General features: G+C 43.0%; 1 protein-coding gene across 1 annotated transcript in view; it reads left to right on the top strand.

Moving 5' to 3' along the window:
* Positions 1–24,050, top strand: part of Alpk1 (alpha kinase 1) — a 155,883-nt gene that overhangs the window by 107,817 nt on the left and 24,016 nt on the right. Inside the window, exons 4-5 of the mRNA XM_045144555.1 lie at positions 12,296–12,494; positions 20,039–20,098. Coding sequence (XP_045000490.1) covers positions 12,296–12,494; positions 20,039–20,098 — 259 coding nt within the window. The remainder of the gene's footprint in view (positions 1–12,295; positions 12,495–20,038; positions 20,099–24,050) is intronic.

Raw genomic sequence — 24,050 nt, 5'->3', positions numbered from 1 at the left:
TTTTTTTTTTTTTTTGGTTTTTCAAGGTAAGGTCTCACTCTGGTCCAGGCTGACCTGGAATTAACTCTGTAGTCTCAGGGTGGCCTTGAACTCATGGCGATCCTCCTACCTCTGTCTCCCAAATGCTGGGATTAAAGGCGTGAGCCACCATGCCCGGCTAATCCTATTTTTAGCTATCTCAGGAACTTCCACAATGATTTCTACAATGGCTATACAAGTTTACATCCTCATCAATGATGGAGAAGAGTTTCTCTTTCCCTACACTCTCACTGCCATCTATTATGATTTGCTTTCTTTTTTTATGACAGGAGGAAACTTTTTTATTTTTATTTATTTATTTGAGAGAGAAAGAAGTAGATAGATAGATAGATAGATAGATAGATAGATAGATAGATAGATAGATAGATAAAGAATTAACATTCCAGGGTCTCTAGCCACTGCAACTAAACTTCAGACCCATGCACTCACTACCTTACAAGGATCCTAGGGAATTGAACTTGGATCCTTTGGCTGTACAAGCCAGTACCTTAACTGCTAAACCATCTCTCCGCCCTTATTTGATTTCTTGATGATAGCCATTCTGATAGGATTGAAATAAAACATCAAAGTAGGTTTAATTTGCATTTCTGTGATGGCTAAGGAAATAGAACATGTTTTTGGATGTTTATTGGTCATTGGTATTTCTTCTTTTGAAAACTCTCTATTCAGTTCTATAGCCCATTTTTATTGGGTTGTTTGATCTTTTATTATTTAGTTTTTGAAGATCTTTGTATATCCTAGATATTAATCCTCTATAAGATGCATAGCTTACAAAGATTGTCTCTACTTCTGGAGGTCGCCTCTTTGCTCTATTCACAATGTCCTGTGCAATACAAAAGCTTCTTAATTCCACAAGGTTACTTCAAAGGTTTTGCTGATGATTTGGATGTACAGTAGGAGAGAAAAAGAGTCAAAAACTGGGGATCAAAACTCTAAGGTTTCCACTCCTGGGTATATGGAAGGAATCCAAGTCTGCATATCACAGAAGTATTGGACATTCATGAGTACTGAGGCACTATTCACAATAATTAAGCTAGATCCAGCCTAGATGACTGTCACCAGATGAATGCATAAGCAAGATGTGTTATCCATGCACAAGAGAGTTTTATTGAACTATAGAGAAGAATAACATTATGTCCTTTGCAGAAAAATGTTAAGTGAAATCTGCCAGAGTCATAAAAAAAATACCATATTTTCTCTCATATGTACAATTTGGACATTTTAGTGTGTGTGTGTAAGAAGCAGGGAGATTATAAAGAAGAGAGAGATCTAAAGGGAAGAAAAAAGACAAAAATTGCATATGTAGAGTCTTAATGTTGCTATAAAGATAGACACACACACACACACACACACACACACACACACACACAAAGGAGAAACCAACAGGCTCAACCAAATGCTTCTAAGAGTTTGGATAAGATATAGGTTGATAGGCTATCACTGGACCTGAAGTTCGTTGGTAACCTTGAAAAGAATAGGATCAGTAGAGTGTTGAGGGTGCAAGTTATGAAAGTAAGAAATCAGGAGGTGTTTCAGAGAGATTGCTTAGTGGTTAAGGCACTTGCCTGAGAAGCCTAAGGACCCAAGTTCAATTTCCCAGTATCTATGTAAGCCAGGTACACAAACTGGCACATGCATCTTGAGTTTGCATGCAGTGGCTGGAGGTCCTGACATGCCCATTCCTTCTCTCTCCTGCTCTCTCTCTCTCTTTAACTCTCTCTCAAATAAGTAAATAAATTTTTAAAAATGTTTTAAAAGAGAAATAAGGAAATGAGAAAGGGAAGACAGTGAGATTAGATGACCCTTAATTTTGGCTATGAAGGGATAAATGAAATAGGACAGAAGCTAAAGAGAGATGGCTATCCAAGATATTACTACTTACAGATGGAAGTAATGCAACATGTTTGCATACTGATGAGAATGACCCAGGAGAGATGAGGGAATCAGTGATGCCAAAAAGATATGTTACAGTATAATGTAAAATAGGAAGAGAATAGAGGATATAGAGAGGGGTTGGCTTGAAATTTACCAGAGGGTAGATGTGGGTTCCAGCAAGAGCCTTGGTAAATTTCAGTATGGGGATAAGAACATTGTCTTCTCATTGACTCTCATCACAGTGAAAAAAGAAACTAGTACTGGGCATAATGGCGCATGTTTTTAATCTAGCATTGATGTGGAGGCTGGAGGATCAGGAGTCCAAGACCCCCTCAACTACATGGCTGGTTTGAGGCCAGCCTTGGCTACATAAGACCTTGTCTTAAAAAGAGATAGAAAGAAAGAGAGAGACATAGTTAGCTAAGTGAGCTGAGAGCAAGGAGGTGAAGGCCTGGCAACTTGAGAATAGATCAGAAAGTAGAAATGTCAGGAGTTCAGGGCAAGCTTCCTGTTATGGTCATGAATTGGAAGGGTAATAAGTGTTCTCCTTCAGCCAAATTCCCTTGCTTAGGTGGAAGCTTGGAATGGGCAAAGGATTCAATATAATTTTGAAATTTTAAGTGCCAGTAAGAAATCCTTGTCTTCCCCTTCCTGTTTTCTAAACAAAGAGTACAAAAGCACACCTTTTCCTATTGTAACATGGATAGGGGAATGAATGAATGAATGTATCTTTAGATACACAGACCAATGGGATGGAAAACTCTTCACTCCAAACTCATCCTGGTGCTAGAAAGACATGAACAATAAGAACATGCAGGGAGCTGTGGAGATGAGTCAGCACTTATGGCACTTGCTTGCAAAGCCTACTGGCCTAGGTTCAATTCCCTCGCATGCACATAAAGCCCAGGAGTTCATTTGCAGCAGCAATAGACTCTAGCATGCTCATAACACACATATACAGATTAATGGCAAATCTTTCTAAAGAACATGTAGAGGAGGTCAGAAGGTACCCTCTGTGCAGGCAGGAGGATTTGAGGAGAGAGGAGTTCTGAGATAAGCCTGCCCACCCAAAAATGCATGTCACCAATAGCAAAGAGAAGACAGTGAGTCAAAGGAGAGTCTGGGGAGCTAATGGTTTCCCAGGTCTGTCTCCACATGGGAATCCAATAGAATCCAAAAAACCAATATTGGAACACCCTCCCTCACTTTTTGTGGGTTTTCAACTGGTCTTGGCTCCCATCTTAGATCTTTAAAAATCTTCCAGGAGTTTCTAATGTGTGACCAAGATTTCTCAAAATACATGGTTGGAATTTTTTAGACAAATATGACAGAAATAGAAAAGGGGCAAAAGGAGTCAAGAATACTTGTTCAAAGGCATTACATTGACACATCATGGAATTTAAAGAGACAAGTGAGGAAAGAGGACAATGATGGGACAAGAAAGGAGAGAAGGATGAGCAGATGGTGTGATTGTTCTAGAAGGTTGACAAAATTGGTGACATTGGGCAATAGAGGAAGGCAGCTGGCAGAATAGGATATGAAAATCAGAGAATTGAATGTTCATATGGAGATTCTGAAATACTGTCAAAAATGACAACTTTGCTTTAGCCCATTTTTTTATTACTATAGATTAATACCATGCAAAGTAATTTATAAAGAATAAAGATTTATTCAGAACATGGATCTGGCAAGGGTTCCAAGATCAAGGCATCACTAGAAATGAGAGACTTCTGGACAGGGTCTCTCTGCAGAACCAGAAGTCAGCACAAAACAAGGTCACTAAAGATGAATAGGTCATGGACAGGAGAGACCAATGTGCCCCAATGAATCATCAATGGTGTTGTTGAAATATCAGAATTATGCCTGGAATCAGATGGTCATTGTTCCTGGAGTCCCGAGAGAAATAAGCAGGCAGGTCCACAGTTCCCAGAAGCCATAACATTTGCCGGGATTGGGATTAGGATTGACACAGCTTTCTTTCTCCTTCAGTAAACACCCAACTCCATCTTTTGTAGATCTGAGAGAGTGAGGAAGAGAAAGCAGGGAGAGATGAACCAAAAATGTTATCTTTAGACATGGAAATTAAAAGATTACAACTATTTTTCAAATATACTTGAATCTGCATTTCCACTGGTAAAATGAAGGGAAAGTCAAAATGTTAAAGGACCTAGGCAAAACCCAGGGCAGTTCAGCTGCATTTTTTTCTTTCTCCTCCTCACTTTTTGTGGTTGTTCCATTACAAAGGACACCACACTTGGTCTTCTTGGCCCATCAATGGTCCATGAGAAGGGTCCTTGCTCTGCTCTCACTGTTGTTTTATTGATGTATTCCAGAGCAGACATTGACCACTTGTCATTTGTTTGTCACTAATTCCTCACCTCAGGACATGGCCCTCCCTCTCCCCATCTTTCCTTCCCTCTTCCAATCTTCCAATTTGTTATGCAGCAATAATTTCCCTTCACAAGGCTCCTGCCAATTGCAGTGCCAGATGGCTTCAGTTCTAAGCCCCCTCACTGAGCCCCCCTCAAGAACAGCTGCCATTGTCATTGCTGTGAACACGTCATGGCTTTGAACCCATAGCTGGGACCCAAACTTGAAGCTCAGCATCAGGAGGGGCTAGCCCTGATGGGAGGGACATGAAAACAGCATGCTTTCCTATGACGCTGTTCCTCAGAAGCCCTTAGCAAAAGGCTCTTTTGCAGTTTTTTTCAATCATCTACGTATTGAACTTTCATCGTGGAGTTTAATTCCTTTTCCACTTGACTCAGCTTCCTAGTCATGAAGTTCCCTTTGTGCTTTAAACTCAATTAGAATCCCATATCTCCAGCCTGAAACAGATGTGAAAACTCAACTGCGTGTGTGTGTGTGTGTGTGTGTGTGTGTGTGTGTGTGCACGTGTATCTGTTTGCGCATTTGTGAACCTGACTTCTTAGAAAGCCAGCAAATTCTCTCAACCACATCCAAATATTTTTTACTTAAACATCATTCCTCAACAAGGAAAACACAGTTGTGTCTGTTCAGATATCTTCCCTCCTGTCGGCTCTGAGGATGTATAAAGGAATGGGATTCTTACTCCTTTTTCAGCATGAGATCACTGTGTTCATACCAACATGAAAAATTATTTTACTAGAACATGACCTTAAAAGATCATAGTTTTGAGTTCTTGGAGACCCCAAGTTCATTGTGGGCCTAAAAACCTACCCCCTGCTCCCCTAAAAAGAATCCTAAGCAAATTCTATATAGACCAATATGCATTTCAAAAGCACTACCCATGTAGTCAGTGGGTTAGAGTTTTTGTGTTGTTTTATTTTCCTTTCTTTTTGGGGAGTGGGGGCGGGCAAGGGGCTCCCTTTCATGTCAGTCTAACTGTGTACAACCCAGGCCCGGTTTTCCATGTGAGGAGACTTTCTCTTTACTGTCCCTTCCCTACCACACACTCTGGCCTCTTTCATTTCTCCCTTCTGATGTCAGAGTGCTCCCCAGGCATACATCGCCTAGCGAGCTCCAGAATGGCCATGTATTCTGCTTTGCTGCCGAGGAATGCCCTATCCCCTCATTTGGCAGCCAATAAAAGTGGGTATTAATTTCTCAGAGTGCTGATAGGAACAAGAGAGTGCAGCTACAAGTATGATACCCACCTAAGTCTGTATGTGGTGCACAGCATGTCGCCCTTTCAAAAGAGGGGAAAGCAAAGAAAATGAAAGGAAAGATTCTCCTGAGTTGACTTCCCTGCATTTTGCATCGTTAGGTTTTGGAGAGAGATGCGAGGGGGTTGGAGCCTTGAACAGAGCTAAATTATGCAGCTGCGGGGATGCCAGGTCCTCCAGAATAGGATGCTTCGTTTAGATTTTCCACAATGCTATTGAAGTGCTTATTTTCCTCCTGAAGAGACACAAACAGATGCAAACTTCTGTAAACACTTTAGAAATGAATTCAGTGAGTTTGGCCTCTCAGCAGTGCTCAATAGCTGACAGAAAAATGTCTAATTAGTGCAAGTGGAAATAATAGGGCCACTTGGATTCCTTCCATCCTCCTCCAAGTCTACTTTTCCAAGAAACTCAAAGGCCCTTTTGTCTGGCAGGTCACCCTCTCTCAGGCTTTTGTGCTCCAATCTATTAAGAGTAGAGGGGAGAAAAATAGATTAGGCAATGTTCTCTGCTCAAATACATGGCGTATTCGTGCAGAAGGCAGGCTGGCGACTTTGCATCTTCAGTTTACAGGTGCTGCTGGAGGGGTTCCTCCATTGGTGATAGCCAAAGGCAACGCACACGTGCGTGCTGGGAAGGGTCCTTTGAAGAAACAGCTCCTTTCCACGGAATGCTGCAAAGTTCCCGAGGTTCCTGTCTATTTTCTCAGTTTCCAGGAATAACAATCCTCAGATGATGAAAGAGGTGGAAAGAAATAAGAAGTCTCCCCATTTTCTGAGATAAACCTTAGAGATGAGACCCCATACTAGATGTTTGAGGGTTGAAATTTACACTAAAGCTATTTTGGGAGGCAGTCTTTTCCAGTGGCTCCTATCTTGTCATACAAGAGAGTGGAAATGAGTGACAGACTTCTTTTTGTTTTTCTGTTTTGTGTTTAATGTCAATTCTTACAACCCACACTGCTCACCAGTTGACAGGAATTTCCTCTAATGCTGAACTGCACAGCAAATGGTTCCTACCCACATTACAAAGGTGAGCTACGCCAGGCTGGAGGGTTCAATGAACTAGGCTTGGAGAGTAAGGGGAGGCTAGGAAACAAATGCATTTAGCCCTGGCTTCATCTCAGGAATTATGTTCTCTTAAATCTCTGGAAGTTTCATTGAGATCAAGTCTGTATCCTGGGTATCTCAACTTCATGTAGTTAATTTTTACTCGACCTTTGGGAATATATCTAATAAGTTTTAGTAACTGTCACATGGGATCACTTTGTACTTTGTTCATTGCAGAAATGGGTTTCTTTCATGACTGGTAATTTCTGACTCCAAGCCAGCACTGTGTCTCATCTTGTTGGATGGTGGCTCTCTCGTGTTCCTGTAAAGACTCTTGGGCTTTGTTCTGTGACTCAGCCAAGTTAGGAAATCGTCTGAGCCTTTTCTGAAGCTGGCTTCTAAACTTTCAGAACTGGACAGAAGGGGTCTTCCTCCGGGGCTAATTTTGTCTCACTTTTCAAACCAGACTTTCTAAGAACCTCATCCTGTGCCCTGAGAAAGACAAGATTTGTAGAAAGACAATCTGCTTTCGGCCTGAGGGCAGCTACCTCTGCTCCTTTCAAGAGGTTCTCTCCCCAGCCTTGCCTGCTCCTTTCCATGCATGAGTTCATCTGATGAAAACAAAAAGGACTCCCCCTGCACTTCTTGCTTTGTGCAGCGTCTTCCTTCAGGTCCTCTGCCCTGTGAGCTCCATCGTGGCTTCCGTCTTCACTCAGGGAGATAACCTCGCAGAAGGCCTTGCTAGACCTACAAAGCTTCCTTACAACTCATGGGCAGGAGAGCCAACTAGAGTAATCGCAGCTAACCACCAGAGCAGCCCCTGCATCCATCGCACTGACTTTTAGTAGAGAATTTGGAAGCACTGAAACTGAGACTAGCTCCCTGGAAGCTTTCTTTTCTTCCTCTTATTTTAAATGAGTAACAAGAACACTCTTTCCATTGGAGTTTGTCTTTTTCTTCCCCCTTAGTTTATGCATAACAGTGTGTGATAGGAAGTCCCTAATGCCACTGATTAGACTCAATAGTGAGTTTAGTCCTAGCTTAAAAGACCAGCTATGCTCCAAATTACTCTGGTCAAACAACATGGAAAGCAGAACACTAACCAGCTCTGAAAAGACTTCTATTCTCAAGTGATAGTCAAAAGGTGGGGAAAATGGAGCCTTATTGTAGGATTGTAATATGGTACAGACTCTGTGAAAAACAGCAGAAAAGTTCCTTCTTGAATTAAAATTAAAGAGCTGGGGAGATGGCTCAGCAGTTAAAGGCACTTACTTGCAAAGTCTGCCTATCAGGGTTCAATTTCCCTGTACCCACATAAAGCCTGATATACAAAGGGCGCATGCATGTTTGTAGCGGCAAGAGGTCCTGGTACACCCATTCATTCTCATTCTCTCTTTCTGTCTCTCTCATTCTCTGTCTGTCCTTCTGCATGTTTATTTAAGTTATTTTTTAATATTTTATTTATTTATTTATTTAAGAGAGAGGGATGAAGAGAGAGAAAGAAGCAGGTAGAGAGAGAAAATGGGCACACCAGGGCCTCCAGCCACTGAAAACTAACTCCAGGCACATGCACCACCTTGAGCATCTGATTTTTGTAGGTACTGGGGAATCAAACCTGGGTTCTTAGGCATTATAGGCAAGCGCCTTAATCACTAAGTAATCTCTCCAACCACTATTTGTTCTAGTTCAGACTGATAGATTCGCTTTTTCCAAGCCAGGCCCCATAGTCAGATGCTAAGTGTCGTGTGGCTATTCTTTGATGCACATTGATATGATGGGAAGAAAGGTATTCTATCCAAGTGGCAACTATATGATTGCTTCAAAGACAGGGACTGTGGATTGAAGTGTGCCTTAGAAAGGCAATGGTTGCTGCCAGGGTCTTTGAGAGGATCAAATACACAATTCCTTTCTTCCTTCCCTAGGCTCTAAGCAAACTGAAAAATAAAACCAAAGAGTTTGGCAGACAGGAAATTAAATATTATATTTAACCTCGACCAAGACCAGGTTGGGTGATAAGACTTCACCACAGAGGCTAGGAGTTCTGGGAGCCTCCATATTGTTTACAGTAATTATCAGGCCCAGCAGAACACCCCACATAGGATGGTTGACTAGGTAGGATTTATGACATAAGAACAACAGAAAAGTTATCCATTTCTGGTAGGTAGCTTGTTTCCAAGAGAAGAAAAGAATAGGAAAATAGCTCCCTGTTTATTCTCCCTGTTTTCCAGCGAGGTTGGTCATTCTAACTCCTGGGCAGCACTGAGGAAGTCAAGACAGAAAGAAGCCAGAGGTGCTACAGTAACTGAGCTCCCTTTACAAGGCAGGAAGCATCAAGGGAAGTGGGGAGACTTTCCCCTGATGATTAGTATCTCGATCACAATAAGAACAACGATTGGCTGCAAACAGCAAAATAAATTTGACTGGAGATAATCATTTGCATATTTAATAAACACACTGAAAAGACTGAACAAGAAACCATCACTTAAAAAAAACAAGTGTAATTGGACTGTTATTGGTAGGCATTACCTGATTGATGGATGCCCATGAATACAAATGTGCTGTATACAATGGTGTAGATCATTAAGATAAACAGGGAAAAAAGGAGAAAAATACAAATCAGACATCAATCCATATGAATAAATATCATAGATAAAATCCTAGAATGAGCCAGATGTAAAAGTTTAGGCCAAGTTTACTCAAGGATGTGGAAGTTGTTATGTTATATTACTCAGTTTCCCATTATTATAAGGAAATGCCTGAGAAAATTAACTTATAAATTAAAAAGGGTTGTTTTGGTTCAAAATTTTGAATGTTCTAGTCCAAGATCGAATAAATTCATTGCTTGGGGCCTATGGTGGGCATGCTAGATAGTAGGGGCCACAGCTGCTCATCTCAAGGCCAGAAAGGAAGAGGAAGAAGGCATTCATAATCTCTTCCAAGGGCACGCCCCCACATCCCAGGGGTTCCATCATTTCCCAGTAGCTGCACCTGAAGACCAAGACTTTCACCCTTAGGAGGCATATGGGAGACACTTAACATGCAAAGTCTAGCACAATGCTAAAGTAAAACTCTAGAAGAACTGTTGCTAATATATTTTTGATAGAAGAAACTAGTCTCTCCCAAAAGTAAGGTACCCCCTTTCAGTTTTGATCAGAGAAAGATTCCGAGATGTCCTAAAAAGGGCTGGAGGATGTATGGGAAGGAAGAGAGGCACAGGAAGTTAACCAGACCACACGCTGCCAGCCAGGAAGAATACAAGTTCATCCTGTTCTCCCGAATGAACTTCAATCCTTGACTCAAACCCCATTGCCACCACCTAGGTGTCACCACACCCAGTTGGAGCCCAACCAACCCAGAAGCACCAGTTGCTGATTCCTATGGACAATCTCTGGCCCCAGAACTCTTCCCCACCTCACACTTACCCACTCCCCCTCAGCCGGTGCAGGCTCCATGTAAGTAAATAACATAGACCTTGCTTCCCTAGTTTTTCATTATAGAAATTGCCCTATCTCTGGGCCAGGAAGTCCATTCCAGTTGCTACCTAGCTTTGCTGCTGGAAGTTACAGGAACTTTTGTTAGGATCTTTTGTTTCAGAGATCCGCTAGTTACCCGAGTTAGGATGTAACACTTTCAAAGTGTTAAGTTAACCTTTGCTGAGACCAGCAGTTGCAGTAACACACTGATGTCATTTATGGCTTGATCAACATAGCTATCAAGGAATTAGTGTCAGACTCCTCCAGCTTTACAAAGATACAGTTGGTCCAAGAGGTAAGAACCTGGTATCTCTGCACCTGGCCTCCTATGCTCACTGCCCATCTCCTACTCACATATCATGTGAACTCAGGTTGGTTGGGCCTTGGGTCAAATAACAGAACCGGCCTCAGGGTTTCTGTCACAACCTGGTGAATTATGCATACATACAGCTCTGTGCCTGACACCTAGTTCTGCCTGACAAGTATTGGGATTTAGGATCCCACTATGAGGAAAGTAGTGTGTTAGTGTAATAACACTGGAGTTAGAACATGTTTACATGAATTCTAGGACTCATCTGTACAAGAAAAACAAAGTCATCCTAGAGAAGACTCAATGGGGTTTACTTTACCATGTGGGTCATTTTCTTGCTGCTGAGATAAGACATCTGACCACAAGCAGCTTAGGGAAGGCGTTTATTTTGGCACATAGTTCCAGAGTGTAGAGTCCGCCTTGGTGGGGACGCAGGGCAGGAGCAGGACACTGGCATCACATCAGCAGGGACGAGGTCGAGAGGGGTGCATAAGTGCTGCTGCTCAGCCAGCTCTCTCCTTTCTGTACAGTCTGGGGCCTCAGCTGGAGTAGTAGTTCTACCCACAGTTAAGGTGGGTCTTCCTACCTTAATTAACCAACTCAAGTTGTGCACAGAGACTCACCTAGTCCACATAATCCCTCAAGGGTGATTCTAGCTCCTATCAAGTTGGTAATCAGTATACCCTCACAGCCTGTGAAGAAAATATTGGGTGATATGTTCATTTATGCTGCTAGGTACATGAACACTAAGTCAAAGGACCTTCATATAACCCCCTAACCCATGGTTCTCTCTCTCTGTCTTCCCTTCTTCCTCCTCCTCTTCTCATTCCTTCTTCTCTTTCTCTCTCACTCTTCGCTCCTCTCCTCTCCTCTTTCTACCCCTCTACTCCACCCTTTCCCCTCTTTCTTCCTCTCAGGCTGGCCTCTAGCTCACTGTGTAGCTGTGGATGACTTTGAACTTCTGATCCTCCTACCTCCACCTCCCAAATGCTGGTACTAATTAAGGGCTAGGTGTAGTGGTGTATGCTTGTAATCCCAGCATTCAGGAGCCTGAAGCAGGAAGATCATTAATTTGAAGTCAACTGAGGCTACATAGTAGTAAGATCCTGTGTTTAAAAAAAAAATGCAATAATGAAGTAAGGTGTTAGGAGCCGGTGTGGCAAGTTCTCACAGGTGTAATATCTAAATCAAGAGAGTGGCAGAACAATGTGTCAACTGTGACCTCATTAATGGCAGAGAGAAAAAGTAGGAAGGGAGGGAGATCAGGCAAGACAAGAAGAAATCAATTTATGTCTTGGTATCCATAAAGAGCCACACATGTTCTGGAAGAATCCCTCCTACACTGTTACCAGGCAGAATGGGACACAGGACCGAGGGGAGGATGGGAAGAAAGTCAATAAGGAGTCCATAAACTGGGGGTACTTTAAATATTTGCTCTACTTTAACAGCGTTTGAGTTTCCACAGGAAATGAGCTTTACTTACTTGTATAATTTTAGAAATGTGATGGGGGAACAGAACAAAAGTAATATTTTATCCTCCAACTGAATTGAACTTTTCCTCTCCTCCCATCTGTCTCCTGATGATTTTATCTTGTAAAAGCATGTGTTTCCTCCTAGCCACAGGGCTGCCTGTGCTTTTTGTTTGTTTTGTTTTTTGAGGTAGGGTCTCGCTCTAACCCGGGCTGACCTGGAATTCACTATGCAATCTCAGAGTAGCCTCGAACTCATGGCGAAACTCTTTACCTCTGCCTTCCGAGTGCCTGGATTAAGGTGTGCACCACCACATCGGGCCCCAGGTAGCGGGAGTTGTAATTAGAAGTACCTGGCAGTCCAGGCGCAGTGCCAGGATGCCCTGGGTGGGAGGAGGGCTCCGCGCCCACTGTGCCCCACGCCCGTCCCCAGGAATCCCTGCGAGCCTCCATCGGCGCCCGGGACTGCGAGGCCGCCGCGGCTCTGCTCTTCGTGATGGACCGGTTCCTGTACGGGCTCGACGCCTCCCAGGAGCTCCTGCAGGTCGCCAAGGGGCTCCATAAGTTGCAGCCCGCCACGCCCATCGCCCCGCAGGTGGTGATCCGCCAGGCCCGCGTCTCGGTGAACTCAGGTAGGCCTGCCGCGGCCCCCAGCCCCGCTCCCAGGCCACCGCCTGGGCCTTCGCCCGCCGCCCCGCTGCACAAAGGCCCTGGCAGAAAGGGTTTCTGAGCCAAGAGCAGTGGAGAAAATTGTGAAAGGGTGTGGAAAATACTAATTGGAGCCTTTGTCTTCTAACAAATCTGCCCCGCTGCTTTCAAACAGGGCTATCTGAATTGCTATACTTCTGACCAAGAGCCTTTAAAAAGCAGATTAGAATTCGACTAGTTTCTCTCCGCTCTCCTGGCTCCCTTCTGCAAGGCCACTTGACTAACCCAACAATGGAGCTGACAGGCCCACTGAAGCAATTTGAGGGTTAGGTTTTTTTTTCCATCATTCAGGACACCGGTACAGTACCTGATTAGGTCTGAAAGTATCTTTTTTCCCCCTGTCACTTTGAATGAAATGAAAACTGGAGCTGACAATCCAATTTAAGATGGGATGGTTGAGGGGGGGTGGGCGTTAAGGGGAGAGAGGCCTGCCTGTGTAGAGGGAAGTCTGCTTCCATATAGTTCTTGAATTATTTAAATTAACCAGAGCCATTGGAGTTTAAAATGTGGAGTGAGAGAGTTTGTGAAGTTGTCCTTCCTAGAAGCAGGGTGGACTCTTTTTTTTTTTTTTTTTTTTTTTTTTTTGGTCTGGCTTGGCTTTAGCTATTGCTATTATTTTAATAACTCTGGTATGTAAAAGGTTAAAAATCTCTGCATTTTCTTTGAAAAGGAACTGCAGTCACTAGACTCAGTGGAACAATGGTTCAGTGCAGAGGGAACAGAGATGAAAAGGACAATGAGAGGGGGCTGGGGCTCAGTTGGTAAACTGCTTGTCATGCGAGCATGAAGACCTGAGTTCAGGTCCCCAGAACCCACATAAATCATCAGGAGCCTGTAATCCTGGCACCAGGGAGACAGCAACAGGGAATCCCTGGGCCTCACTGGCTTGCTAGTCTAGTTGGATGAGTAAACAAGTCTTCTCAAAAAACCAAGTTGGAGAGCAACAGAAGAAGACAGACAGCCATCAACCTGTTTGCCTCCACAGGCGCAGGCACACCCACAAACAAACATGCACGCACGCGCGCGCACACACACACACACACACACACACACGGACTTGTAGAAAATAACTTGTGGAGATTACTTTTCCAAAAGCCAAAGTCAGGGCTGGGATATAGCTCAGTGGTAGAACACTTGCCTAGCTTATGTAAAGCCCTGTTATCTGGTAAGGAAGACAAAAGAAGATGATCTGAGAAGACATTAGACAAATGCCGAATTTCTTCCAACCATGCAGAAATTGTGTCCATGTCTTGACTTTTCTAGAGCAGCTCACAACAGACCTGAATTTAGGAAAAATGTCTTTTTGAAATAATTTTTTATTACTAACAATTAATATTAATATTAATAATTACAGACAATAAACCATGATAATTCCCCCTCACTTTCCCCTTCATAGCTCTTCCCCTCTCAATCAGTATCTCTTTTATTTTTATGTCATTGTCTTTTCCACCTATTATGATGGTCTTGTACAGGTAGTGCCAGACGCTGCAAGGTCATTGATATCCAGGCCATTTTGCGTGTGGAACAATGCATTGTAAGGAGTCCTAAACTTCCTTTGGCTCTCACATTCTTTCTGCCACCTCTTATACAATGGACCCTGAGCCTTGGAAACTGTGATAGAGATGTTTCAGTGATACATATTCCTCTCTCACTTCTTTTCAGCACTATGGAGCCTTTAAAATAATCCCAGAGGTCACCATCATCTGAAAAGAGAAGCTTCTGTAACCCAAAGTGAGAGTAGCATTAATATATGGGTATGAACATTAAGAGAGGTGATTACCAGGTAGTCTGGTGAGCATAATATGTGCATTTAATCAGACGCCCAACAGGTGTTATACCCCTAGGGCTCATGACTTCCCCCATCATGGGTTTTCAGTATCAGGCATGTGTTCCCTCCTGTGGAGCAGGCCTTCAGTCTAATTAAAGAGCAGCTGGTTTTCCCTATAACAGACATGCCATTATTGCACCATTGGCTCATTTTGCCTAGCTGGCCCAACTTAAGGCTTGCAATGTCCACTGTTGTTTATCTCCACTCTGTCTCTCCCATGGAGCTGCATTCAGCATAGCTTTATCCAGCCTTCTATCAGCTGGACTACATGGAGAAGGTTTTCAGTTCAGTTCCAGCAAGATTTCTCAGTTACCTTGCAGCCCAAGCTTGTAGCATCTTCAGCAATAGGATCTTTCTATCTATTCCTGATAGGAAGCCAAGAGCTTCAGCAATGGCCTGTAATATTTTGGGGGCATCAGTGACCTCCTTGGCCAACAACTCACTGGAAGGTATCCCATCCCTGGCACTGAAAAATTTCCAGTAACCGTGTGTGGCTTCTGAGTATGCCATTTTCCAAAAAAGTAGGTTTCCATATGAGTTATTCATACCCTCGTAGACTTTGATTAACTCTTTCTCCCCTTTTCCTTTATTCAATCTCTTTCCCTGACCTCACATAGGCCCCCAGTAATATGTTCCTCTGCTTTCATATATACAACACCATCCCCTTAAGTCCTCCCCTCTCCTCCCTCCCTTATGGCCCCTTTCTAGCTTACTGGCCTCAGCTAGCAACTTAACTCACACACAAGTCTAAACATTTATAGCCAGGATCCACATATGAGAGAGAACATGCAGTGCTTGGCTTTCTGGGCCTGGGTCACCTCACTAAGTATAGTTCTTTAATGAACTCAAAGGTGAGATTTTGGACACCTCTTGAACTGATGCACTGCCCTGCCTGCCCCTACCCTGTTTTCTCCAAGGTCTGACACTGTGACTTTGTATAAAATGGTTTGAAACTGGGAAAAAAGTCTTTTTTAAAGGCCCCAGCAGTACTGACATTGGGGCATGAAGGAACCCTAACTTCTAGTGGTGTCAGATAGCAATGTCCTGAGCAGGACATTCTATGGGGGACAGAGTGGCATGCACTAGCAAGTTTTTTTTTTTTTTTTTTATTGGTTCCCATCAAGAAATGAGGGTAGAACTATGTTGTATACTTTGCAATGTGTTCAGCTAGTATGATCTGTCATGAAAATCAATGTCAAATGGTGACCAGGTGTGCTGACAGCATTGCTTTTACGCAGCCAACCTGATCTGTTCTATTTTCTTTTATTGTTATTTCTCTCACATCTCCAACGGAGGAGCAGAGAGGCTTTCTCCTTGTAAAGAATAAGCTCTTGGATCATTGCAAGCTGCATACTGCTCCTATGCTCACATCCTCACCTAAGATCCTCTGTCTCTTTTCCCAACAGGTCAGCTAGATTTCTCTTCAAGTGCCACCAGACCACAAAGTTTCACAGTTAAGCCTTCTGTGAAAACATCCTGAGATTCCACTTAATCCAGCGGGGGCCATCAGAGCAGTGGCATGGAAGGGATAAGGGAGTGTGAGCGTGAGATGGAGGGGACACTCAGTCTCAGGCTTAGGAAACCCTAGTATGCAGAATGAGAATAGGGACAAGAAAGAACCATGAAATCAATCTGAGAGAACAGTGGAGTGTCTTTGTGCCCTGTTCCCTCCAGCCCTTGTTGACACCCACCCAAAACACACTCAGAAAGGCCAACATCCAACATAGGTCAAAGGCAATAGAACTCCCTGGGCCTAGGCAGTTTCCTCTTGTTGAAATCAGAAGACAAACTCTTCTTCAAGTCTTTACTTAATGTCACCACCTCCTAAGGCCTTCCCCAATCACAGTATTTCAGATTGAAAACAGACCTACAGAGTGGCTGAGTTTCCAAAGAGGAGCACCAACAGTATCTTCAGTTGACAAGTTCTTTTGACATCCATCCATTACACAGTCCAGAATGTATTTTCCCTCCTTGAACATGAACTGACCCCCATGGTCTGCTTGAGCAATGCTTATGGCGGAAGTGACACGGTACACCTTGTCTGATCTGGGCACTAAGAGGTTTATCTTTCTTGCTTTAATTTCCAACTTGGGAAAATAATCCTCTAAAATGTTGACATCATGCACACAAATGGTGACTTTACTGAGGATAAAATTTTGGGTTGAATGCCATTTGCTTTCAAATTTGTGCTGATTCTGTTATTTTCTGGACTGTTTTTATATAATGCTCTTGGCCAGTCTAAATACATTTCCTTTGTTTATAATCAGTTTTCTCCTTCTGTGTTTCCTTCTCTGTACCTGGGCTATGGAACTCTATCTCAAAAACAAAACAAAACAAAAATAAAGAAAAAATAGAGCTAGAGAGATGGAGCTTGCCTGCAGAGCAATTCCCCAGTACCCACATAAAGCTAGATGCACAGAGGCACATGCATCTGAGTTTGTTTGCAGTAGCTGGAGGCCCTGGCATACCTATTCTCTCTGTCTCTCTTCTATCTCTCTAAATACAAGCTTAAGGTTCAATGCATGCCTTCATTGTAAAGACTTAGGTTTTTCTCCAGTTCCAAATCTATCCAGTCATCTTGGAAGTTCTACTATGCGTATATGGTTTTGCGTTCTCTTTGATCTTTCAAATTTCTTTTACATATTCTCATCTCTGTATTTTATTCTCAGTATTTTCTTTAACTTTCAGTTCCATAGTCCCATCCCCTCATTCCTCCCCCTGCTGTTAAACCTGTTGCAGGAATGCCTTTCAGGGAAGTCAGCTGAGAATCTGGCCCTGTGGAACCTATCTTGATTTTTGGGGTTTTAACAGCCACTTGGACCAGGTGGGCAGTAGGCACAGGGCCCGCTGGCTGGAGTGTTTAGCTGGTGCCTAGGCCAGCTGCATCAGCATGCTCTTTTAGATAGTTAAAAGGTACAATTCTTGCCTCAAACCTCCAGAATCAGAACCTGCATTCTAACAGGATCTATACCCACTGCCCAGTCCTAGAACACAACTTGTAAATGGACTGAGAGGAGATTGAATGAGAAACAGTGGACAGTTAGAAAGTTTTATCATCAATTATCAAGTAATTCCATAACTTCTGAAGTCAGTAGTAAATGCTTCAAGCTTTCCTTTTTTTGTAATCTTATTTTTACTTCGTTTTGGAAGCCAATTATTTTATTGCAATGACATCAATGGCATAGCTCTTTGGTAGCTGGGTTTCTTTCTTAGCAGTGACATGCCAGAAGTTCAGTCCACCCAGTGGAAGGCTGCTGTGTTTTCTGGCTCTCTCTAGCCTCTGCTTTCTTGTTAAATTCTTTTGTCTACAAAACAAATAAAGAAGACAAAAAGCTGAAAACATTTATATGATCTGACTTCTACAAAGAGTTCTTCATCAATAACTGTAATTTCTGACAACCACATTGGTAATTTCATTTGCTCTTTTTGTTTTAATTTCTGGGTTTGTTTAATTATTGTTTGTTTTTAAAGTATGTTTATTTATTTACTTGCAAGCAGAGGGTGGGGGAGGGAGGGAAGGAGGATGGGCATGCCAGTACCTCCAGCTGCTGAAAGTGGACTCCAAAGACATGCAACATTTTGTGTATCTGGCTTTATGTGGATACTGGGGAATCAAACTCGGGTTATTAGGCTCTGCAGGCAAGTTCCCTAATTGCTGAGCCATGTTTCCAGCCCTATTGTTTGAATTTTTGCTTGTTAGTTTGCTTGTTTTGTGAGAAAGGGTTTCATAGCTCAAACTTCACATTCCCTATATGGCCAAGACTGGATTTGAACTCCTGATCTTCCTATTTCCATCTACCTCCTGGTGGGATTATGGGCCAGAGTCATCACACCCTGCTTAATTTCTGAGAGTTCTATTTAGTATTTTTTTTCAAATTAGTAAATTCATTTTTTTCCTGTGTGTACTCTTCTTTTGGACATACTAATCCTTCAGTCCATCTGAGTCTGACTGCACATTCTGAACATGTTTTCTTTCATTTTGAAATCCCGCTTTTGCTCTGTGTAGGTAATGGTGTTGCACCCTCTCATGTCCCATTTCTTTTTTTTAATATTTTATTATTTATTTATTAGAGAGAGAGGGGGAGAGAATGGGCATGCCAGGCCTTCTAGCCACTGAAAATGAAATCCAGAGGCATGTGCCACCTTGTGCATCTGGCTTACATGGGTCCTGGGGAATCGAACCTGTGTCCTTTGGCTCTGCAAGCAAGTGCGTTAACGACTAAGCCATCTCTCCAGATCCCATTTCTTTTGTTTCTTATGCATCTTAGTATAACATCATGTCTGCCAAGAGTACAGTCTTGTGGCAATCCAGATCCCAGAGTGCCAGTGTTTTTCCACAGCAGTTTTGTACAGGATTTTTTCCTGGGATCTAGAAACTTCATTCTTGAACTATTATTTTTCCTGATAACTTGGTGGGGGTTCCCTGCCTTGTTGATAAAGTCACTTCAGTCTTTAATCTCGTGTTTGGTACAGACTTGGATTCTTATTTATCTTAGGATGTTTGTTCATATGTGTTGTCTCTTGGAAGAACTTGGGCTTCTAAAGGGGGTGGTAGAACCTTGTTGTTTTTTTCCTGCCTATGCAAACCCTTGATTCCAGATTCATACCACTGTTTATCTTCTGTAAGCTCAAGGTTTGTCTTCTGTCTCTGCAAAGGGTATAAACTAGCAGTCCCTTCGCGAAGGTCTATGTCCCCATCTGGACTATGCCTCTGGAAGAGAGGAGTAAAATCTTAGAAAGGTTTACATCTTTTACTCTAGCCCTGCTTTATAAGAATGTGGTGTTTGTGTGCATTAGTGTATGTGTATTTGTGTGTTTAATTGCCTTTTCAGATACTCTATAACTTCCCAGTTTACCAGCTTCTGCAAATGTCGTCCTTATTTTTCAGTTTTATACTTACCATAGTGAAGGGGTTTGATCCAGGTGTCCCTCATAAATTTAGGTGTTCTGAATGCTAGGTTCCCAGCTGGTAGAGATTTGGGAATTGACACCTCCTGCAGGCAGTATATTGTTGGGAGTGAGTTTATGGGTGTTATTGCCAGTTTACCCTTGCCAGTGTTTGGCACACTCTCCTGTTGCTATTGCCCTCCTAATGTTAGCGAGGAGGTGATGTCCACCCTCTGTTTATGCCATCATTTTCCCCTGCCCTTATGGGGCTTCCCTTTGAGTCTGTAAGCCAAAATAAACCCTTTTTCCTATAAGCTGCTCTCGGTTGGGTGATTTCTTCCAGCAATGCGAACCTGACTGCAATACATAGTTACTTTAAGAGTATTTTCAAGAGAAGTTATGGATCTGGAGAGATTGCTTAACAGTTAAGGTGCTTGCTTGCAAAGCCTACAGACCCATGTTGGACTCTCCAGATCCCATGTAAGCCAGATGCACAAAGGTGAGGCAAATGCAAGGTTGCACATGCCCACTAGGTGGCACAAATATCTGGAGTTCTATTTTAGTGGCTGAGACCCTGGAGCACTAATATTCTCTCTCTCTGTCTCTCTCTCTTTCTCTCTCTCTCTCTCAAATAAGAAAAATTACAAAAGAGAAGTTCTGGTCCCTCTTATCAGTCTTACAGCAGGAATTATTCATAGCATTTAATGTATATGTTCAGAACTAATTGTGTGGCATTTGCTTGCCTCTTCTCAGGAAAACTTTTAAAAGCAGAGTATATCCTGAGCAGTCTGATAAGCAACAATGGAGCCACAGGTGAGCACTTTCACATCTTCATTGACTCTTTCCTTAGGCATACCAAAGTTCTCACAGTTTAATCTAATGTTCACTACACGTTGGATATTCCCAGAACCACCTGGGACTGGCTCTGCACTGTGTTTCTGTTTTCTCTATGTTCATAAAGAAGACATTTGGTACTACCCTGCTTCATTATAAAATATGCTGTACAGTGGATAATAACTGTTAAGACAAATAGTTTATGGACTCCGTAACAGCTTTTGAAAGAACTGAGACTGAGAATGAAGTCACTCATTTCAGAGAAGTATATGTATGGTGTTATGAATTTAAGTGGCCTCGGAAATCACTTTTATTTTGTTACATAAGAACTTCAATATGAAGTTATTTTGAAGTGAATTTCCTTTCAATAGTCAATCATACATGAAAGAAAGGAAGTGGTAAGAGTTGTGTGACAAATCATTTAAACCTTTAGGTATGGTATAATTTCTGGACATTTAAGTTATCAAATTTTCCAAAAAGTCAAACATAATTTCCACTGTACTTTTGCTTGAGAGACTTGATAAATTGTCCTTAGATTCTTGAAACTTGTGCACACCTCCAAGAAGCAGGCACATTGAAGACAAATATTGACCGCATTCTCCTTTTGTATGGTCACTTAGACAACAATGGGCACATTGCTGCCTTTTATACTCTATAAAGCATGCAGGCATACACACACACAAACATGAAAACACACAGGGATTACGAGCTTGGAAGAAAACAGTACATGTGACAGACAATAATGAAGTCTCTGTTATTCACCACTGATGTCTTTGAAGCATCATCCATTCTCTTCTGGTTTTCCCAAAACTGGACCCGTAGATAAAAACAGACAAAAGGGTAGTAGAGGAAATTAATATACTCAAGGGACTGTATAAGCTTCTGTGAAAGTATTATAGTGAAATTCTTACTTTATAGAGTTAATATATGCTAATAAGAAGCTTAAAAGGGATGGAGAGATGGACTGGTAGTTAAGGCACTTGCATGCAAAGCCAAAGGACCCAGGTTTGATTCCCTAGGACCCACATAAGCCAGATGCACATGGAAGTGCATGCATCTGGAGTTCATTTGCAGTGGCTGAAGGCCCTGACACACCCATTCTCATTCTCTCTGTCAAATAAATGAATAATTTTATTTAAAAGTGAAAAAGTTCACTTATCTACAAACCAAGGCTAGACTTTTTATAAGTCTTGCCTGCCCCCACAAAAAAAAGTAAAACTCAGAACCACCCACCACTACCTTTCCTCAAGTCAAATGGGCCATCTCAAGTTCAGCCTAGCTCTGCCTAGCAAAGCTCACTTTGTAGCACAAATCCTCACCTATCCTATTGTCCTGGGTGTGCAGTCATTAGCTTTATAGTTGAAACCAAATTTGGTGGCTGAGGTTGATCCTGCCCTCCATGAGGAGGTACAACACAGAGAAGATACTGTTGAGGATTCATTAACCTAGGAAGACATTTGAGGCAATAGCACTGAAGCCAAGATCTGAAGAAGCACAGATGAGAAGATCCCAGACAAGGGTACACTGAATACAGGTGGGAGAAGAGGATCCCAGGCAGGGATATAGTGAGAACAGATGTTAGAAGAAGACCAGAGGCGGGAGTATAGTAAATACAGATGGGAGAAGAGGATCCCAGGTAGCAAGCAGTACAGTGAGTGCAGATGTGAGAAGAGGATCACAGGCATGTGTATGGTGAGCACAGATATGTGGAGAAGATCACAAGCATGGGTACAGTGAGTACAGATGTGAGAAGAGGATCACAGGCAGGTGTACAGTGACACAGATGTGAAGAGGATCACAGGCAGAAGTACAGTGTGAGCAGATCTGGGAATGCTGTACCAGGAAGGTTTACGGTGAGTACAGATGTGAGATAGGATCACAGGAAGGGGCACAGTGATACAGAAGTGAAAAGAGGACCAAAGGCAAGGGTACAGTGAGTACAGATGGGAGAAGAGGAATACAGGTGAGGATAGAGTGAGTACAGATTACAGGAGAGGATCCCAGGCATGGGTTCAGTGAGTACAGATGTGATTAGAGGATCCCAGGGATAGGTACAGTGTGTGCAGGTGGGAAAAGTGGGTCATAGGAAGGGGTCTAGTGAGTGCAGGTGTGAGAAGGGGTGAACAGGCAGGGGTTCGGCGAGTACAGATGTGCAAAGGGGATGCCAGGCATGGGTTCAGCGAGTACAGATATGAGAGGCTATAACAGGCATGGATAGAATGAGTACAGAGGTGAGGAGAGTTTCTCAGGCAGACTTACAGTCAGGACAAATGTGAGAAAAAGATCACAGGCAGGGGTACAGTGAGCACAGATGTGAGAAGGGGATCACAGAGAGGGGTAGAGTGAGAACAGATGTGAGAAGAGGATTACAGGCATGTCTAAGGTGATACAGGTTTGAAAGGAAGAGGATCAGAGGCAGAAGTACAGTGTAAGCAGATGTGAGAAGAGGATCCCAGGAAGGTTTACAGTGAGAAAAGATGTGAGAAGGTGATCGATCATAGGCAGGGATCCAGTGAGTACAGATGTGAGAAGAGGATTAGAGGCAGGGGTACAGTGAGGACTGATATGAGAAGTGGTTAAAGGCAGGGGTACAGTAGGTACAGGTGTGAGATGGGGATCACAGGTATGGGCACAGTGAGAACAGTTGTGAGAAGAGGATTACAGGTAGTGTACAGTGAGTATAGATGTGCATATAGATAGAAGATAGAGATAGACGAGCATCACAGGCAGGGGTTCAGTGAGTTCAGAGGTAAGAAGAGGATCAGAGTCACGGACACAGTGAGAAAAGATGTGAGAATGGTAAGGTTCACAAGTGACCAAGACCACAGAGACCACTCTGAGGCAAAGATGGAAGCTTTTATTTGGGGGAAAACATGAGCTGCCAGAACTAAGTCTCTAGAGTGGGACACAGTCAACTTTGAGATTATAGATAGTGGGCTATATAGAGTTCTTCATTTAGGGGAAGGTAGCTAGGGTGTGAAACCAGAACAGTGACCAGGTGACCTGAGAGATAAGAGAGAAGGAAACCTAGACCTGGGGCATTGTTAGGCAAGGAAGGGGTAATGGCTGGGTGGTTCCTTGAGGAATGTGGATAACCCACTGTCACCATCCTGCTGTGACCCCATTTTGTCCTGAGCTAACATTCCAGCCTTTTGTGAGAGATAAGAAACCCAAGGTTAATTTTTCATGCTGATTGTAAGAGTGATGAGTTCTTATGGGAGAGGCTTGATAATGTAGTCAATGGGTCTCTCTTCAGGGCACGTGATGAGAAAGCAGTTTCATAGTGGCTAGTGGTGGCAGAGTGGTGAGATCAATGGCACCAGTGTAGCATGTTGTTACGACTTGGTCCTGAATGAAGCAGAGACTTCTCTCATACCATCCCTGTGTTGAGCTGGCTTCAGGGCAGTCACTGCCACATACCTGTTAGAGAAGGTGAGGGAGATGGGCTCTGTATACCCTGTGAGAAGACAGAAAGGAGAATAAAGGAGCTTGTTACTCTTGCCAAAATACCAGGTTTTGGGAGAATGAGTATTCAGAGGTGAGAGATAGAGGGCTTGGGGCAGGAGGTGGCAGAGGGGCCTTTTGGGATCAGGGAAGAGTAGGAACACAGAGAGTTTAGGTTTGAGAGTGGCCATTGGGGTGGCAGTGTTCTTATCCCTGGATGAGATAGGGTAAAGGCTGAGGAAAGAGGGGGCCAGAGGAATAACTCTGGTTCTGGCTAAGGCAAGTGGGAGGAGCTGGGGTCAGGGTAGGTGAGGTTAATCAGGGATAGGCAGAGGCAAGAGTCTTGAGTTAATGTTAGAGTCTAATATTGTAAGTCAGCATCAGACAGTGGAGCCTATTAGTCCAAATCATTGTTTATATTGTAGTCATATTTTTCTTACTGGGTGATTAAGACCATGTAGGCTACCAGAATTAACTGTATATATTG

This window comes from Jaculus jaculus, chromosome 2 (assembly GCF_020740685.1).
Source record: "Jaculus jaculus isolate mJacJac1 chromosome 2, mJacJac1.mat.Y.cur, whole genome shotgun sequence".
NCBI classification, from domain to species: Eukaryota; Metazoa; Chordata; class Mammalia; order Rodentia; family Dipodidae; genus Jaculus; species Jaculus jaculus.
Note: the sequence above shows the minus strand (reverse complement) of the source record. Positions and strands in the feature narration are given on the sequence as shown.